This window comes from Sceloporus undulatus, chromosome 10 (assembly GCF_019175285.1).
Source record: "Sceloporus undulatus isolate JIND9_A2432 ecotype Alabama chromosome 10, SceUnd_v1.1, whole genome shotgun sequence".
In the NCBI taxonomy this organism is placed as follows: domain Eukaryota; kingdom Metazoa; phylum Chordata; class Lepidosauria; order Squamata; family Phrynosomatidae; genus Sceloporus; species Sceloporus undulatus.
In genome coordinates this window covers 2,676,262-2,693,485 of record NC_056531.1, presented here as the reverse complement: position 1 = coordinate 2,693,485, position 17,224 = coordinate 2,676,262, and the positions used below count along the sequence as shown (strand labels likewise).

At 47.0% G+C, this 17,224-nt stretch overlaps 2 protein-coding genes across 2 annotated transcripts in view; one reads left to right on the top strand and one right to left on the bottom strand.

Annotated features, from left to right (window-relative positions):
- Positions 1 to 1,931, top strand: part of RFC5 (replication factor C subunit 5) — a 15,503-nt gene extending 13,572 nt beyond the window's left edge. Inside the window, exon 11 of the mRNA XM_042441740.1 lies at positions 346 to 1,931. Coding sequence (XP_042297674.1) covers positions 346 to 442 — 97 coding nt within the window. The 3' untranslated portion in view covers positions 443 to 1,931. The remainder of the gene's footprint in view (positions 1 to 345) is intronic.
- On the bottom strand, positions 1,751 to 17,224 carry WSB2 (WD repeat and SOCS box containing 2). The gene is made up of 9 exons (XM_042441738.1): positions 17,069 to 17,224; positions 15,513 to 15,684; positions 11,204 to 11,436; positions 8,770 to 8,904; positions 6,559 to 6,659; positions 5,324 to 5,496; positions 4,972 to 5,085; positions 4,764 to 4,871; positions 1,751 to 3,839 (listed from the first exon to the last, which is right to left on the bottom strand). The coding sequence occupies exons 1-9, from the start codon at positions 17,160 to 17,162 to the stop codon at positions 3,677 to 3,679; spliced, it is 1,293 nt and encodes a 430-aa protein (XP_042297672.1). The 5' UTR covers positions 17,163 to 17,224; the 3' UTR covers positions 1,751 to 3,676.

Below are 17,224 nucleotides of genomic sequence, written 5' to 3'. Positions count from 1 at the left end.
TTTTTGTTGTAGGGAGCTTTGCACAATCTGGAAGAAGGAAGCAGAGGCAGGGATGAGTCAGGCAAGGGATGTGCGCAGTATGAGGTTCAACTTCAGAATGCTTGTCTGTGCCATGAGGGCTGGTAAACTACCTAAACTGAAAAGCAAGATTGGTCTGGGACTGCAGGAAGTGACTACATAGTCAAAAGTCTGTGGCTGAACTACTTTTAGAAGGCCTGTCCTTAACGCTTCCTCCAACCCAAAATTGCTTTAGCACCTTAGTAGGCTGTTTTTATTTATCAAGCAGGTTTTTAAAGCAAATGCCTGTCAGCTAGGGAACTCATCCTCCATTCTCTTCTCTTTCAGGCATCATCTAGCTGTGGGGACAAGTGAGAAGATCCAGCTGGGGGCTCTTGTTGGTGCCTTCCAGGTCACCAGAGACCTCATTGCAGCTGAAGCTTAATGAAGCTGTTTTTAGTGTTTTGGCCACTTCCTTAGAACCCCAGCTGTTGTTGGACTGCAGCTTCCAGCATTCTCCATAGGCATTGCTAAGGCTGAAATTCAGCCATCTGTGGCCTGTAGTGATCAGTGACTTTCCTTCTGGTGTTACTAGAGTGGACTGAATGGAATGGCAGATGAGTGTTAACACTGCTGTACCAAGCAGAATGAATTTTTAAACTCTGCTTGTCAAAAGTGCAGAGTAAAAAAGCCCTTACTTCTTTGTACATGGCTACGGCTCCTGTTCCTTTGGCCTCATTTCTCTTAAGACTTGGATAATTTGCTTTTAAATAACCCCTATAAGCCCTATGCTTTCTGAGGAGTTAGGGGAACCGTAGTCAACATAATATTTTCAACCTCTACTATTTGTCTTCACGTTTAGTGGAAGGCTCTTGAATGTGTTAACAAAACCAAAATGGACTCCTACCTTGGGGAAAGATTGCTAATCAGAATTGTCATTTTATAGATTGATATAGGCTGCTATGTTAGAATAGAAGAATTTTTTGATGGGTGGTGACTTGGAGACCTTTAGCAGAGGGAATTTTCCCCTATGAGGTTTGACCAAAGCAGAATAGAGCGGTTTAGTTCCTTCAGTCTAGACGATATACTCCTATTGATGCAGCCTAGAATTGCATTGGGTTTCTTAGCTGCCACATCACATTGCTGTTGCATGTTTCAGCCTGTGGCCCACTAAGTCTCCTAGATCCCTTGCATCTCACATGCTTCATTGGGCAAAGATTGCATCTTTAAAAAAAAAACATGCAGGGGAAGAAAAGTGACAGTGTTAGCCATATAACCTGCATGGAGCTTCTTTGAGATGGAAGGGTCTGTATAGACTAAAAGTAGGCCACAGCTCCAGTGGTCATGACCTGACTGGTAGCAAAGACAGTAAGAAATAATAAAAGTTAGGTTTTTCTGTTGGAAAGTGTGAAGTATTTGAAATGTGTTGTAAGTGCCAGAAGGGGCAGGCATTGGAGGCTTTTGGGTATTGCATTAATCCTTTCAAAAACATCTTAATTTTAGGGAAGCTGGTTTCTGGGGGCTAGTAACGCTTGTGACAGAATGATTACAAAGTGCTGTAGAAGAGAAAGGCCTTGCATTCAATTCCCATATTTTTACTTGACCACAGATTTGTATTACTGAAGTATTTTCCCCCCCCAAAAATCCATATTTCACTAGGAAACATGGCATTTGTGTTTGCCAAAATGCCATTTTTATTGGACTCTGCCAGTGCAAACATTCCAAGGTGAAAAAAGAGAAAGAACAGAGCTAGTTCAGTCTAAGCACTTTATTGCAGTTTGGCTAGAGGGACTATTGAAGCATATTTTAAAAACAAGTTTTTCGCCTCCAGAAGCCATATACGTTTCCACCTACTGTATCCTGAAAAAACAGTTGATCATTTATTTTTAACATTATATTCACCAGCACCTTCTCAAATACACTTTGCATCCTGATGCATGTTCAGTAGTGTAATTTCAAAAGTGACATACGACAGTACCAGAATATAGTTGTACAGCCCACTGAAAGCAAGGGTATGGTATAAAGCAAAAAAGTCCACACTGGGCTGCAGGGGTGATATATGACTACTGTAAAATGGCAGGTGATAATTCTCCACATCCACACCCCATGGAGAGCCAACATGGTGCAGTTGAGTGTTGGACTAGGACTGGGAGAGTTGGGGTCAAATACCAGTTAGCCATAGTAACCCACTGGGTGTCCCTGGGAAACTCCCTCTCTCAGCCTCAGAAGATGGCAATACCAAATTTCTAAAGAGATCTTGCCAAGAAAACCCTGCGATAGGGTTAACTTGAAGGCACACAACATTTCCCCCATGATTATCAGAAAATTCAGACTGCCTTAGCTAGTCTATACGTAATACAGTACTTCATATCAATGTTCATAAAAGTCTGGAATGAAAGCCCTGCTTCCACCCAACCTGAACATGATTGGATTCTTAAAATCTCAGGATCCTTAAAATGAAAGTAAATCCATGTTGGGATGCTGAGATGTAATAGCCTGACCTCTCTATGCTGAAGAGGACTGCTTCCATGTAAAGGACTGTCTGGCCTTCCAGGCCGTTTTTGAATATGCCCAAAAGGCACAGTAGCATTTGCCGAAGATTTTGGATGTGAAATTAGCTATTTTGTTGTATTTGGAAGCCTCTGAGGAGGGCTGACCTTCCTTAGCTCTGGGCAGGGCTTTTTCTTCCAAAGAGGAATAAAATAATTGGCCACCACCCACTTAGAAATAAAGCCAGCCGAGGCTTAGAACAGCTATAGGGAATGTAAAAAAGGCCTCCAGAACACAGCAAAGTGGCCATTAGTACGTCCGACAAGCTGTGAAGGGGCACTACTGGCCAATTAGAGAACAAAAGAAAAGATCTTTAAACTTTTGCAGGGGAAAGGGGCTTGAAAATGGGTGTAGCCCTCCAGAGGGGCCAACATATACTTTAAGAGGATTTTGTTCGGGATCCTCCTTGCTTGCAAATATGGGTTTGGGGGCGGGGGGACATAGTGCCTTGCCTCATCTCTGAACCCAGTGGGAGAAGTGTTATCCAGAGCTTCAGCAAGTGTTGCTGTGACTAGCTTGAAAGCTACCCCAATAGTTCTATGCAACCAGGTATGTTGCAATATGCCCTCCAACTCTGAAGCCAACACCTGATAAAATCCAAGATCCTTGTAAGATCCATGAAAGAAGTTCAGAGTGAACAGCTTTGATCACCAGTCCTCCCATGTGAAAGCTAAATATCAGGTGCACTTGCTGAAAATGTCAAAGTAGAAAGGATGAAATAGTTTCATCTTCATTCAGCTTAAAGGAAATGATACACAGCCAGTTTCTCTTAAACCCAAAGCAGCCTCTTCACTATCAAATAATAGTAATCCAAATCCATAGAGCATGTGTGTTAAATACAGAAGAGTCCTGGAGAAACTTGTAGCCTATGGATGGGAATTTCCAAGTGAAATATGCTGAAAACCAATCCATTTTTTCCTTGCGGCTCGTGCAAATGAGACCTGGGTTTTTCTGTAGCCAACAAGTGTAGCCACATCCCTGGATATAAAAGGTACCTTACCACACAAGTCCTCACACCTTTGCCCTCTCTATGTTGCAGAGCACAAGGCTACTGCATGAGTCCTGGCAAGGCCACTCTGCTGAAAAGCAGTCAGCAGCTGACAGGACACCTTCATCAAACCAGTTAACCTCACAAAGTCCTGTAGGTGAGAAATTCCTTCATTTTCTTTGGAATGGGAAGTGCCAGAACTTGATATGTTGTGTAGCATCCCCGGAGAACTTTGCGGCACAGGTGTTTAAGGGAGGAAAGCACCTGGGGAGCTGTCCAAAACTGGATATGGCCATCTCTTGTCCTGTAATAAGAAATGGGGAGCAGAGGATGCAGAAGCTATTCTCTGAAGTAAAAGCAGAGTTATTTCAAAATATTTTGCTGCCTAAGGCTGAGGTGCTTAGTACCCCTGAACCAGTTTTAAAGCAGAGAAGCACAACCAGAGGACCATGGTCAGCCCCATCGGATCTGGTCAACCTGTAGATGGGAAACCAATTGGGAAGCCGATACACCAGCTTGGACACCATAAAATTAGGAAAGTATATACATGTACTGAATAAATGTAAAGTTACTCACATATCCTGAAGGCCTGTAAATTCACCAGTCCGGTACACCTCTTCCCACAATTGATGCAGATCACAACTATTTCACAGTGTCATTGTGTGGACAGTGGCTATGGCTAATTCATCACCTAGTGGCCAGCCTTCTGGTAATGAGCTTCTCTGTACTAGTCCTCAGATGGTAGCCATGCAGTCCGGCAGTGCCTAAAGGCTTATCAGCTTGGCAAAATCAGCTAGATTTTATGCTGCACTGACAAAGCCTTTGAAAGCACTACACTAAAATGAGATTACAGTGGTACCCCGGGATACGAACGCGCCGCGATACGAAATTTCCGGGTTACGAAAAAAAAAAATTAATTAATTATTTCCGGGTTACGAAGGTTTCCCCGGGTTGCGAAAAAAGCCGGCGCTATTTTAAATGGAGCCGCGGCAGAGCCGCGGCTTTTCCCCCATTAGCGCCTATGGGGATTCGGCTAACGAAAGACTTCTGGGTTACGAAAATGGCGCCGGAACGAATTAATTTCGTAACCCGGGGGTCGACTGTACAAACTCCAAACTTTGTACACAAGGTAGACTAAAGGGGGTGGGAGTGGCACGCAATAGGTCCATAGATTTAATGTAACAATAACTGAACTATGTAGTACTTGGCTGCTTGGCCCAGAACATACCCTGTGGCAATGATCCCACCATGTGGATAATAGGTGCAACACAGACCATTCTTCACCGGGGCAAAGGCAACTGGGCTGCCAAGCTCTAAAGCCCAGATCCTCAGAAGTCTAAAAAAAAGATAAAGGAGGTTTGGATAGCCAGTTATACCATTTGGAGAACTTACATTTTTAATACAAGTCTCAGAATTCCGTTGCTAGCATGTTTTACCTGTCATCTGCCACAGTTGCAAGATAGAGGCCTTCAGGTGAGAAGCACACGGATCGCAGGGAGCTGGCATGGAAGTCGCTGTTGTGGTCCAGAGGGGGCTGTAATGGAATGTGGCTAGGAAGGAAGAAAGACAGGCAGAGAGGTTGGGCCATTTTCTGCCACAGGTCTCAAAGTAACATGAAGACTCTTGGATACTAGGCTCTTGACTGGGATACTAGGTTGCCATTTGTTTGTCCGCCTCAGGCTGACCTTGCATAAATGGTAATCCCTCTCCCTGAAATGTCAGCTTCACTGGCAAGGCCAGATCTGTAGCACTTCCCCAAGCCCTCTAGTAGACTGCTGCCTCACTTACCAGAGGGATCTCAGCTGCTCCCCCGTACAGGGGTCCCAGAGTATCACAAATGTGTCATATGAGGCAGTTGCTAGAAGAGCTGAGTCTGGTGAAAAGTCGCAGGACACAACACAGCCCTGGTGCCCTTCTAATCGTCGGAGGAGGCTGTATGAACGCATACTCCAGAGCAGGGCCTACCAAGAGCAGAAAGCACAAAAAGAAGAACAGAAGTATGAATCAAAGTAGGTGAACTTTGGTAGAATGGGAGAAGAGGCTGATCCACACTTGAATATACATCATGGAAACTACTGGACCTCTCAACTATAGGGGCAGCAAAAAGGAAATTGTTCTGCTCCAGAACTGATCTAGAACTAGGGACAGGATGGAAGGATAGCTGAGGAATGTGTGTGAAAGTTCAAAATTAGGTTACTTGTGTCATGGCCAGCCAAGAGCAGATCTCAGAGGATGAGGATGGGGCTCCTCCAGTGCAAGGGGTAATTGAGGCTACACCAGGTGCTAATCCTGTTCTGTCAGAGCCCAGCCCTGATCTCTCAGCCCCAGAGGAGGAGGTCCAGCCAGGTCCTAGTGCTGATGGGATTCCTCTAGTGGTACAGCAGCCTAGTGGTGACTCTGGGGAGGAACCAGGCCTGGAGGTTCCCTCCTTTATGCAACACAGGGCTGAGAGTGCTGGCAGGCGCAGGTCCAGGAGGATTGCTGAGAGACAATTGGCAAACAAGCCTCAGCTGGCACCAAGGAGAGAATCTCCTACTTAACCACCTGTGAGATGCTAACTTGGTGCCAGAGTTTATTGCATGATCCTTTGGTGTGATTGCTGCCGGCACTGGCTCTGTGTATCCTGACTCCTTGTTGCCTTGACTCTTGACCTTGGAATGGACTGGACTCTTGCTACTTCTGGCTACCCTGGACTGGACTGACTACTCTGACCTCTGTTTTCCTGACTTCGGCTCTGGCTTTCGGCTTGCTCTTTAACTCTCACTCCTTGCAGGTTTGTGGACTGTTTCCAGTTGCTTGCTAATTACTTTGCTGAGCCATCCTTATCAGTGTTGTTTGTGTGTGCTGGCCACAGTCCAGGGCAACTTGGCATTAAAATGGGAACCATACAAATTTCTTCCCTATCCGTGGTCTAGTTCCAATGCAGGTTCCCTAAGCATTGCTGGTCACAGTTGCTGTCACTATGGGATCCAATGGCCATACCTGTTCCCTTTCCCTTTTGCCCTTGTAGAAAACAGACTCACAGATTTCTCTCCAGCAGCAGAGCACAACATCTGACCATCAGGAGAGATGCGGCAACAGTAGACCCACTGCACATGTCCAGACAGCACCTTCAGTTGCTTCCCTGTGTAAAATAGTGAAAGAGGGGGCAGGCATGAGCACAGCTTGTAGAGCAGTATCATTTTCACAAAGCCAGCACAGAAATTGCACTAGCACAGCAAGCCATGATTGAGCCCAGCACTAGGCAACCTGTGGCTCTCCAGATGTTGTTGAACTTCAGTTTTCATCAGCCCAGCCAGCCTGGCCAATAGTGGGGCATGTTGGAAGTAGGACTTTTGTAGGGTATTTGGAAAGTGGCAAGGTATCTTGAGAGGAGAGGGACTGAGTATAATTTTTTGGTGAAGAGTCACACAAGGTATCTTGGGAACTGTAGTTTAAAGGAATGGATGGGAACTCTGTAGCAGGGAATTCTCAAACTGCAAATCCCAGGAGTCCTCATTAGGATGTAGCCATGGCAATTAAAGTAGTACGAAACCACTAACAGCATAGTGTAGACATACCTTATGATTCTAGCCTTACCAGAAACTATTTTACACTATTCTGACCATTACACCTGTCAGTGTGTTCAGTCACAGCTGGAGGATTCTGAGAGCTATAGTCTGAAATATTTTCACACTTTTGTGGGGGAATACAAAACACTTTTCTTCAGTAATCCTGACTGTAGCCCCGAATAGTATCAGTATGCTTGTCCCCACTTTTAGAGAGAGAATGTTAGCATGAGTGAGCACAGGCACCATTAGGCCATTTTAAATCTCACAAGTAGTATTCCAAATGTTATGGAACCCCTACTCTTGAGAATGCTATACTTGTAGGATCCCTACATCTCCTGCAGCTATTAAAGGCATAGAAGCTTGGTCAGGAGAAAAGGTGGTGAAGAATGGTCACTGGGTGTACAAAACACTGTGAGCTAAAAGGAGCACACCTCTGTATTATATGAAAAAAGTTAAGAAATATCTTTTGTTTCTTATCTATTAAGCTTTTGAGTGGGAAAATAGGGTGTGTGCTGGTCAACCTTTTTACTATCCACTACATAATTTGCACAATGAACAAATAATCTGTAAATAATCTGCAAATGTGGCTGTCTGGATTTGGGAATCTGGGAAAGAGCAAGGGAGAAATACCCTCCAGGTGTCCGGTAATCGTGGGGTGGAGAGTTAGGAGCGATGAAAACTGAATCAGCAGGGGGAAGACCAAGAAAGATTGACAAAGAAAAAAGAGGTTGGGAGGAAGAAGAAAGTGCATAGAAGATAAGAGAAAAAGCATAAGGACTGGCTGTTCACGAGATAACTAAACACATGAACATAGTCCAAAGGCAGCAGCTCTTGAAATATGATTCATGTCATGAGACCTGACCTTTAATTCTATAGATTTGTCTGCTTGCAGTCTTTTGCACCTGGCTACGGCTGTAGATTTCTATGCTCTGAGGGGAAATCATATTTCGCAAGTTTCAACAGTCTTATGGTTACCAGTGGTTTCTTAGCAGCCTGTAAATTTCTTACCTGCACACATGTGCCTGAAGAAGCCTAGTCAAAGAATATCTAGTTTTCCCGAGCAAAAGCAATCTGGGTGTTAGGAGACTGCCACGAGAAACTTCATGTCCATCTCTACACAAAGGCTTGAGGCCTTTATCCTCTTGACTGTTTACTTTGACTCAATGTAGTTGCCCAGAACATAAAGTGAAAAAGGACCTTCTCACTTTGTCCATGCTCTTTGCTAATACTAAAGCTTTCCCTATGTTATGTGTAACTAAACCCATCCGTCTAATTTGGTGTTAAGTCTGTTGTACTGTAGTTGCCTCAGTACTAAATCCTGTCTTGGCCATTTCTTCACATGCTGCTCTTTCTGGTTTTGTTTCAAAGGCTCTGGACCAGTGGATGCATGTTAGGCCCTTGGCTCTAAGAATCTCAGATTGTCTAGTGTAGGTTTGGGTTTTTCTTGACTCAGGCTCAGTGAATATAAAGAGAGTGTCAGCAGTCTACCTTAGTGGATCAGTGTTGATGTTGGTAAGCTGTCAGATGACTCAGCACCCCACCCTCACCTCCTAATGTACCATTAAAATGCTGGGCTGCTCTGTCTCCCCAACTAACCAATCCTGACTTGAGAAGCAAACAACGTCCGCCTTGCATCCCAAAAGTGTCCGTTCTTTGGTCAAAGACCACATTACTTGCTCCTACCATTTTGACTCAGGTCCCAGATGCGCAAGGTTTTGTCACGGGATGCAGAGACCAGGATTGAGCCACTCTCACCAGGTACGAAGCTTAGGTCTCTCACCACATCTTGATGCCCTGAGAGGCTGAACAACAAGCGACCTACAAACGACAACAAACAGCCATCACCTCCCGAACAAAACAAATCTAAACTGGAGATATATTATGATAACTCTTTAGGATAGTTGTCCTAATTGCTTGTGATAGGTGCAGGAGAATCAACCTAAGACCTCCCTTTTGTTCCCGATAATTTGGCAGCAATTTGAGGTAGCCTGTTGTGGAAGGTCTAGAACTGTCACTACCCATTTTAAGACACCACTGGGCACCTGATAGACACACTTAGCCATTTTTAAAAATTGCGATTTCGAGTCCTTTTGAGGTGCAGGGGGGAGGGGGACAAAATTAATGGAAAATCACACCCCCTGGAGGCTTCTGAAATACAATTCTGGTTTTGCCCAGAATTAAAAAACGGAGAGGGTGTGTGCAAACAGCTGTAGGAATCACTCTTGGCTGCATGTGGATGTGGGCTGCACAACTCTCGCCCCAGTTCAAACTCTTGTGCCTGTTGATTCGTTTAACTTTTGTAATCTCTGATGTACTTTATAGCAGGAAGGCAGAATGTAGATCTGTATCTACTGGTAGTTTTCCAAGTGATTTCCCATAAATCAACAGATTTCTATCTCCAGTGGTTTAACAAGAACTAAAACAAATTGCTTCCTCCCTCAAGATAATAAAAGGTGGGAGTGGATAAATGAGTCAATTTGTCTCCAAAAGGGTTTGCTGTGCACATCCCAGTATTGCACTGAAAATTAATTGTTGAATTGATTTAGTGGATGGCCAAATTATGAATGGTTCAGATTATGGTTCCCAGAATTCCCTTGTCATCTTGATCAATGGCCATGGTGCTGGAGGATTCTGCAACACAAAAAGGTAACTTCCCAGCAGTGGGCTAAGCATGTGCTTGGAGGGACCCTGACCTTTGATTTTAAGGATTCATCTGCTTTCAAACTTTTGCATATGGCTATGGTTATAGATTTCTACCCTATGAGGGAAAAGGTAGATCCTGCAAGCCAGAAATCTGCCTGTGCAATGATGGGGAAAAGATTCTTCTGACTTGCAGAAAGCTTTGGTAAAGGACCGATAGAGCCTTGCTGTTTCTATTCCTTCTAAAGCTTCATGCATGGAAGAGAGATCTTTGCCAATCCTTCCAGCAAGCACACGAGGCTTCAAAGGGACACAAAGTCTTTCAGAAAGCTTTGGAAAAGGACAGCAGGGGTTTCTCCCAGCAGGTGAGCTTCTTGCAAAGAGGAGAAGACCCCACCTCTCCACTGAGTAAGCAGGAAGAGCTAGAGGAGAGAGGTTTGGATGCAGAGAAACAACAGGGGAGCCCCTCCATCCTGGTTTGTGTTATCTAAGCAGCGTACTGGGGAGAGACTGCCATAGGCTTTGTGAGCTGCTCTCAGCAGGGAGCAAAGAATGACTGTTTTTGGAGGCGTTAACTAGCTGCACTGCCAGTATATTAAAGGAGGGGAAATGACCTTCAGAAGTTGTCTGTCCAGCCCACTGATCTGTCTGTCCTTATCTATGATCAAAAATAAGAAGGTATTTAAAAGCATTAGAAACATTTTGCCAAGAACAAAAGCTCTGGTTTGGGTTAGGATTTGTTCTGGGACTTACTCCTGAGAAGACATCATAGAACAGATTATCATAGAATCATAGAACTGGAAGAGACCCTAAGGGCCACCCATTCCAACCCCATTCTGCCATGCAGGAATACACAACCAAAGCATCCCCGACAGATGGCCATCCAGCCTCTGTTTAAAGACCTCCAAAGAAGGAGGCTGCACCACAATCCAAGAGAGCATCTTCCACTGTCAAACATCTCTTACTGTCAGGACGTCCTTCCTAATGTTTAGGTGAAATATCTTTTCTTAGAGTTTGGATCCACTGCTCCAGGTCCTATTGCTCCAGCCTCAATATGACACCACATTATGACACACATACAGAAACAAACTATGCTTTCTACACCTTAAAGCTCTTACACGAGAGCACACTGATAAGATACACATCTATTTCATTTTCCACCCATCTTGCTTTGGCTTCACGCCATGCCCTTAGTGCCATCCGATGCTAGAATGCTCCCCCCCCCCCAATCTTTCCCCAATTAGAATTCAGCCCTGGGCCAAAGAAGGGCCTCTGCTCCTGCATTACAAGTTTTCATACTCTTTGAATAGTTCAAGATTAGCGTTTATAACAATAACATGCCAGGTCCACAGTGGGCAATGACCTTTCCAGTCTCTTTTAGTAACAGGTTACAGGATTAAAAGACACAGCAGATTACACTGGAACAAATTCTGGAACTATCCCAGTTTCCCAGCAAATGACAACAAAACCAATTTACCTGTCTGCACCTCCCAGATTTTAATCTGGCCATCGTTCAGTCCCGTGGCAAGGACCAAACATGTAGTACTTGGTCCCCGTAGGATGCGCTTCCTTGAGTGGGTAGGGAGCCATGAGCTGAAAGCCAAACCCCAGACAATCTTCCCACATTCCAGTGTCTTCTCCTTGGACCCACCTCGCCCCCTGGACTCTGATTTAGTGTATTGGTTCTTGCACTCTAAAGCTTTGCAGTTCCTGTGTGAAGCAGATGGGAGGGAATATCAGTGAATTCAAAAGCATGTTGTCTCATTTTCTCCACATCTAAAGGGAAATGCTCCTTCTCACTGATCAGCCCACACTATCAAGAACACACTATGCCACACTGGTGATGCAAAATCCAACCCGTTGCCACAGTGCAACGATCTGGGCAAGCAGTTCATGCTCCCCTTCAATGCCCTGTCTGGAAAATGGGAACAATCACACCCAGTCTCACTGAGTGATAAGGTAGATCATTTTGCAGAGAGCCTAGGGCAGTCCAAGGAAGATATCAACTACCCTTGTTCAATTCCTGGTTCAAAAATCATGAACTGTGAGTGGCTCAAAGCAAACTGCTGTGTAAAAGCTAGACCAATGTGAAGTTGAAGGCTTTCATGGCCAGCATCCATCGTTTTTTGTGGGTTTTTCGGGCTCTGTGACCTTGTTCTAGAAGAGTTTCTTCCTGACATTTCACCAGCATCTATGGCTGGCATGATGTAACATCAGGAAGAAACTATAATAATAATAATAATAATAAAACTTTATTTATATACCGTCCTTCTAAAAACCAGGGCGGTGAACAACAGTTCCAACAATATAACAACAGGTCATACAAAACATTAAAAACAGATTAATAAAAATAATAAAATGTCCATGCCGGCAAGACAGTGCTGACAAGGGGAGGGGGGGGGAGAGTAGCTGGTCAGGGGTAAGCTTGTTCAAATAAGTGGGTCTTTAGCCCCTTCCTAAATTGGGCTAGGGAGGTGGCTGAGCGGAGCTCGAAGGGCAGCGCGTTCCAGAGGTTGGGGGCTGAGATGGAGAAAGCCCTCCTGGTGGTAGAACTATATTTCGCCTCTGGAACGGTTAACAATAGCTGCCCTGATGATCTGAGTGTGCGGGGCGGATTGTACGGAGAGAGGCGGTCCTCCAGATATCCTGGGCCCAAGCCATTTAGGGCTTTATAGGTGATAACCAACACCTTGTATTGCGCCCGGAAGCGAATAGGCAGCCAATGTAAGTCTTTAAGGACTGGTGTTATATGACTGGCCCTGGCAGTGCCAGTAACCAGACGGGCTGTCATATTCTGCACAAGTTGCAGCTTCCGGGTATGGTACAAGGGTTGCCCCATGTAGAGCGCGTTGCAGAAATCCAAACGAGAGGTTACCAGGGCATGTACAACCGTTTCAAGGTCTCCCCGGTCGAGGTAGGGACGCAGCTGGCGTATCAGCCGGAGCTGATAACAGGTGCTCCTGACCGTCGCATCCACCTGAGATGTAAGGTGGAGCGACGAGTCCAGGAGCACCCCCAGGCTGCGTACAGAGTCCTTCACGGAAAGCGTGATTCCATTCAGGACTGGTGGAACCACCGCCAACCCCGGACCGGGGGAACCTATCACGAGTACTTCCGTCTTCTCTGGATTCAGGCTGAGTCTGTTGTCCCTCATCCAGCCCATTACCGACTCCAGACAGGCCACGAGAGGAGAGACGCCAATCCCGGTCACTGCATCAGTCGGAGACATAGAGAAGACTATTTGGGTGTCATCAGCGTACTGATAACACCGCGCCCCATGTCTCCGGATGATCTCTCCCAGCGGTTTCATGTAAATGTTGAAAAGCATGGGAGACAGAATGGCTCCTTGAGGGACCCCAGATGTAAGGGTCCTCTCGTCGGAGCGCACGTCTCCCAGCTGCACCATCTGGGACCTCCCGGAGAGGTAGGACCGGAACCACTGGAGCGCAGTGCCCCCGATTCCCACCTCCGCCAGGCGTCCCAGAAGGATACCATGGTCTATGGTATCGAAAGCCGCTGAGATGTCCAAGAGCACTAACAGGGACACGCTTCCCCTGTCCATGCCCAGACGGAGATCATCGACCAAGGCGACCATAGCAGTCTCAACCCCATAACCCGCCCGAAAGCCGGTTTGAAATGGGTCTAGATATTCCGTTTCATCCAAGATCGATTGAAGTTGGATTGCAACCGCCCGCTCGATCACCTTCCCCAGAAATGGCAATAGCGAAATAGGCCGATAATTGTTATGCAACAGGGGGTCGAGGGAGGGCTTTTTTAATAGAGGTTTAACTACGGCCAATTTCAAATTTGTTGGAAATTGCCCATCCCTCAGTGAGGTGTTAATAATCCGCTGTAACAGCAAAGTTACAGCTGGGCCCCCCTGTGCCGCTAGCCATGAGGGACAGGGATCGAGAGGGCATGTTGTCTTCCTAACACTTCCAAGGATCTTGTCCACATCCTCGGTACTGACAGACTCAAACTGATCCAGACTAACCAAGTTCACGGATGCCCTGGATACCTCTACTCTAGGTTCTGCTCTAAGGCTGGCCTCAAGACCTTCGCTTATCCGAGAGATTTTATCCGCAAAGAAGTTGTTAAATTGGTCGCAGCAGGCCTTAGAAGGTTCAAGGATCTGGTTCGGGGCAGGAGGGAGCTGAGTTAGCTCCCTCACTACCCTGAACAACTCTGCCGGACGCGACTCCGCGGACGCGACACGTGCAGCATAGAACGAATTCTTAGCTGCACGTATCGCCTCTCCATAGTCCTTCAAAAGATGGTCTAGGAGAGTCTGGTCGGATAAGCACTGGTGTTTCCGCCAGCGGTGCTCTAGCCGTCGCAGAACCCGCTTCCGTGCCCGGAGGTCTTCTGTATACCAGGGCTTTCGTTTGGAAGCAGGCCTGAGAGGGCGCTTGGGAGCGATACTGTGTATAGCCTTGGAGAGGCCGGTATCCCAAATACCGGTCAAGACATCAACAGAATCGCCGTCATTTCCATCCATAAGCCCCTCTAGGGCTTCCTGGAACCTTTTGGGTTCCATCAGCCTTCGTGGGTGGACCATTCTAATAGGTCCGCCACCTCCGAGGGGGATCTGGGTAGACGCCTTGATCGCTGCCTCCACAAGGAAATGATCCGTCCATGACAGGGGGGAAATGTTGGTTATTTCCGCCCACGGATTTTCCATGCTCGTACAAAAAACCAAATCGAGCATATTACCCGCAGAATGCGTTGGACTCTTCTAGAACATGGCCACAGAGCCCGAAAAACCCACCAAAAAAAGCTTGACCATTTGAAGCAGACCACTGATCCATCTAGAATCACATCTAGCTTAGCACAGCTGCTGTATAACGCTATGGGTTCAGCTTGTGCAACCAAATCAAAGCAAGAGCTACAACCATTCAATGCCACCACTTCCCTGCACTCTCAGAAATCTACAAAACATGTTATGGGCAGGTCAGGATCTAACTGTCTTGGTACCAAGGTAGCTAACATCTACTTTCTCCCATATGAATCTGTCTGGAATACAGTTCTGTGTTCAACCACTCCAAAAGGCTATACTGGTGAGCCAAGGGACAGCAAACTCAATTGCAGAGCTAGCTCTCCAGAGAAACCAAGCAGGTTCCGTCCTTGTTCAACTCCTAGCAGACAGAACGGCTTTATTCTGTCTGGCCTTGGGTTTTAAAACTGGCTTTTAACCCATTTCTAAAGAATCTTTAAATATACAATATATTATTGCACATATTTTGGGATCCTGATTAATAAACACTTTACATCATTCAATCTCTGGGTAGTTTACAGCACAGCAGCAGTATTTCTGATTCTCTCGGTTCAACAGTAACAGTCTTCCAGAGCCTATCTAAAAGGAAAGAAGGAGAAGGCCAAACTTCTCTCATTCGAGAAGCAATTTCACAAATGGGAAGCCACCATAGAGAAGGCCCTGCTACCCATTTTGTCTGGATTAAGCTTCGGTTTGTCGGCCCTGATCAAGCCCATTCTCACCTCCTCTAGGTGGAGAATCCCAACAACTCCCTACACGCTGGAAGACCAGGTTGATCTGACAGGAGGTGGCAATGCAGATGAGAGCCAGTGTGGTGTAGTGGTTTGAGCCTTGGGCTATGAGTCTGGAGACCAGGGTTCAATTCCCGCTCAGCCATGGAAACCCATTGGGTGACTGTGGGTGAGTCACACCCTCTCAGCCCTAGAAAACCCCGTAACAGGTCTGCATTGGGGTCGCCATAAGTCAAAAATGACTTGAAGGCCCACAACAACAAGCCAATGCAGATACTCACTGCTCAATCCCCTCCAACGGCCAAGGAAGCAACTTGACAATGCAGTGGCCCTGAGACCAGGCAAACCAGGCGCCGTCTGGGGAGAAGGCCACGCTCCACGTCTCACAGCTTGATTTCCAGTTGTATTGCTGAGGCCGCCCTGGTTTCAGCTCAGCCACAAGGAATGGCTCCCCTGGGGAAGGAGATAGGCAGACCTTCAGCATTTCCAAGCCACACATCAGAGCCTAGAAATCTTCCTTTTTGGTGGTGGGGGGAGATTGTTTCCCAGAATCCCCAAGGAATATGGTCAACGGCTATGGTGGCTGTGTACAGACAATACTGGATCGAATTACATACTGGGAACATAACATAACAAATGCCTGGCCCATTTTCTTCAAGGCACAAATCCACACGTAGCTGTGAGAACTGCTAAACTACAAATGACAGCGGTCCACAACATGGAGCCAGGGCAGTTAAAGCAGTGTCAAACTGCAGTGCGAACCCAGCCTAAATCACAGGATGCTTCTGAGGCCAGGTGGAAGTCAGGCTGCGTCTGCACACTGGAGAAATCACCCAGTCTGAGACTGCTTCAACTGCCCTGGCTCAAGGCTAGGGAATCCTGGGAAGTGTCGCTTTGTAAGCGACTGAGCCCTTCTCTGTCAGAGAGCTCTGGTGCGCCAATGAACTACAAATCCTAGCATGGATCTGTGGCAGTGAAAGCAGCATCATCCTGGAGATGGCTTCAACTGCCCTGGCTGAGTGCTTGGGAATCCTGGGAATGGTAGTTTGTGGTGGCACTAGAGCTCTCTCTGAAAGGCTCAATGTCTCACAAAATTATTATTTATTTACTGTGAAGTCAAAGGCTTTCATGGCCGGCTTCCATAGTTTTTAATGGGTTTTTGGGGCTCTGTGGCCATGTTCTAGAAGAGTTTCTTCCTGACGTTTCGCCAGCATCTGTGGCTGGCATCTTCAGAGGATGCTGGCATGGAAGAGAGTGGGGTCTATCTATCTACCTACCTACTGTGTGACTCTAGGTTGAGAGGGTCTTGGCCTTACCATTCAACAACAGAGCAACACACAGATTAACATGGAACTCACTCCCTCTCAACCAAGGGTCACACACTGTGTGTGTGTGCGTGTGTATACACACACATACACCCCACTCTCCTCCATGCCAGCATTCTCTGAAGATGCCAGCCACAGATGGCTGGCGTAAGCTCTTCTAGAACATGGCCACAGAGCCCAACCCCCCCCCCCCCAAAAAAAAACCCCATTTATCTGTTTCTCTCTGGGCTTCCTAGCCCGCCTTTCTCCCGAGGGAACCTGAGGCGGCTGGCAAATCAACTCCAACTCCCAGAATGCCCTCGGCTGGAGCCAGGGCGGTTCAAGCGGTCTCCAAGTGGCCTCTTTCGTCCGTGGCTTTGGGACCTGGCTTCCTTCGGGCCGGGCTGGCTAGCGGCCTCCCTCTCCTCAGTCAGTCAAGGGGGAGAAGCGGAGGGGAGGCACCCCTGCTGCGGGGCTGGAAGCCGGCCGAGAAGGCAGGAAGGCAGGCCGGCCCCGCGCCCAGCCTGGCTCACCCTCCTCGTCTCCCTCCTCCCGGCCTTGGGAGGGAAGCTGCCGATGTTCCCGCTGCTGCTGCCGCCGGCGAGGCTCCCCCAGAGTCCCCTCCATCCAGCCTTCATCGGAAACTGAGGCCAAGCCGGCCGTCCTCCGCGGGGGCCTTCCTTCGCCTC

Bases quoted from the DNA above. Each gene is read 5' to 3' on its own strand.
- WSB2 (XM_042441738.1), bottom strand. From the start codon at position 17,162: ATGGAGGGGACTCTGGGGGAGCCTCGCCGGCGGCAGCAGCAGCGGGAA. The intron at 8,905-11,203 runs GTAAATTGGTTT...TGTCGTTTGTAG, and splicing joins AATCTGGGAGGTGCAGACAG to GTCGCTTGTTGTTCAGCCTC. The intron at 4,872-4,971 runs GTAAAACATGCT...TCTTTTTTTTAG, and splicing joins GCAACTGTGGCAGATGACAG to ACTTCTGAGGATCTGGGCTT.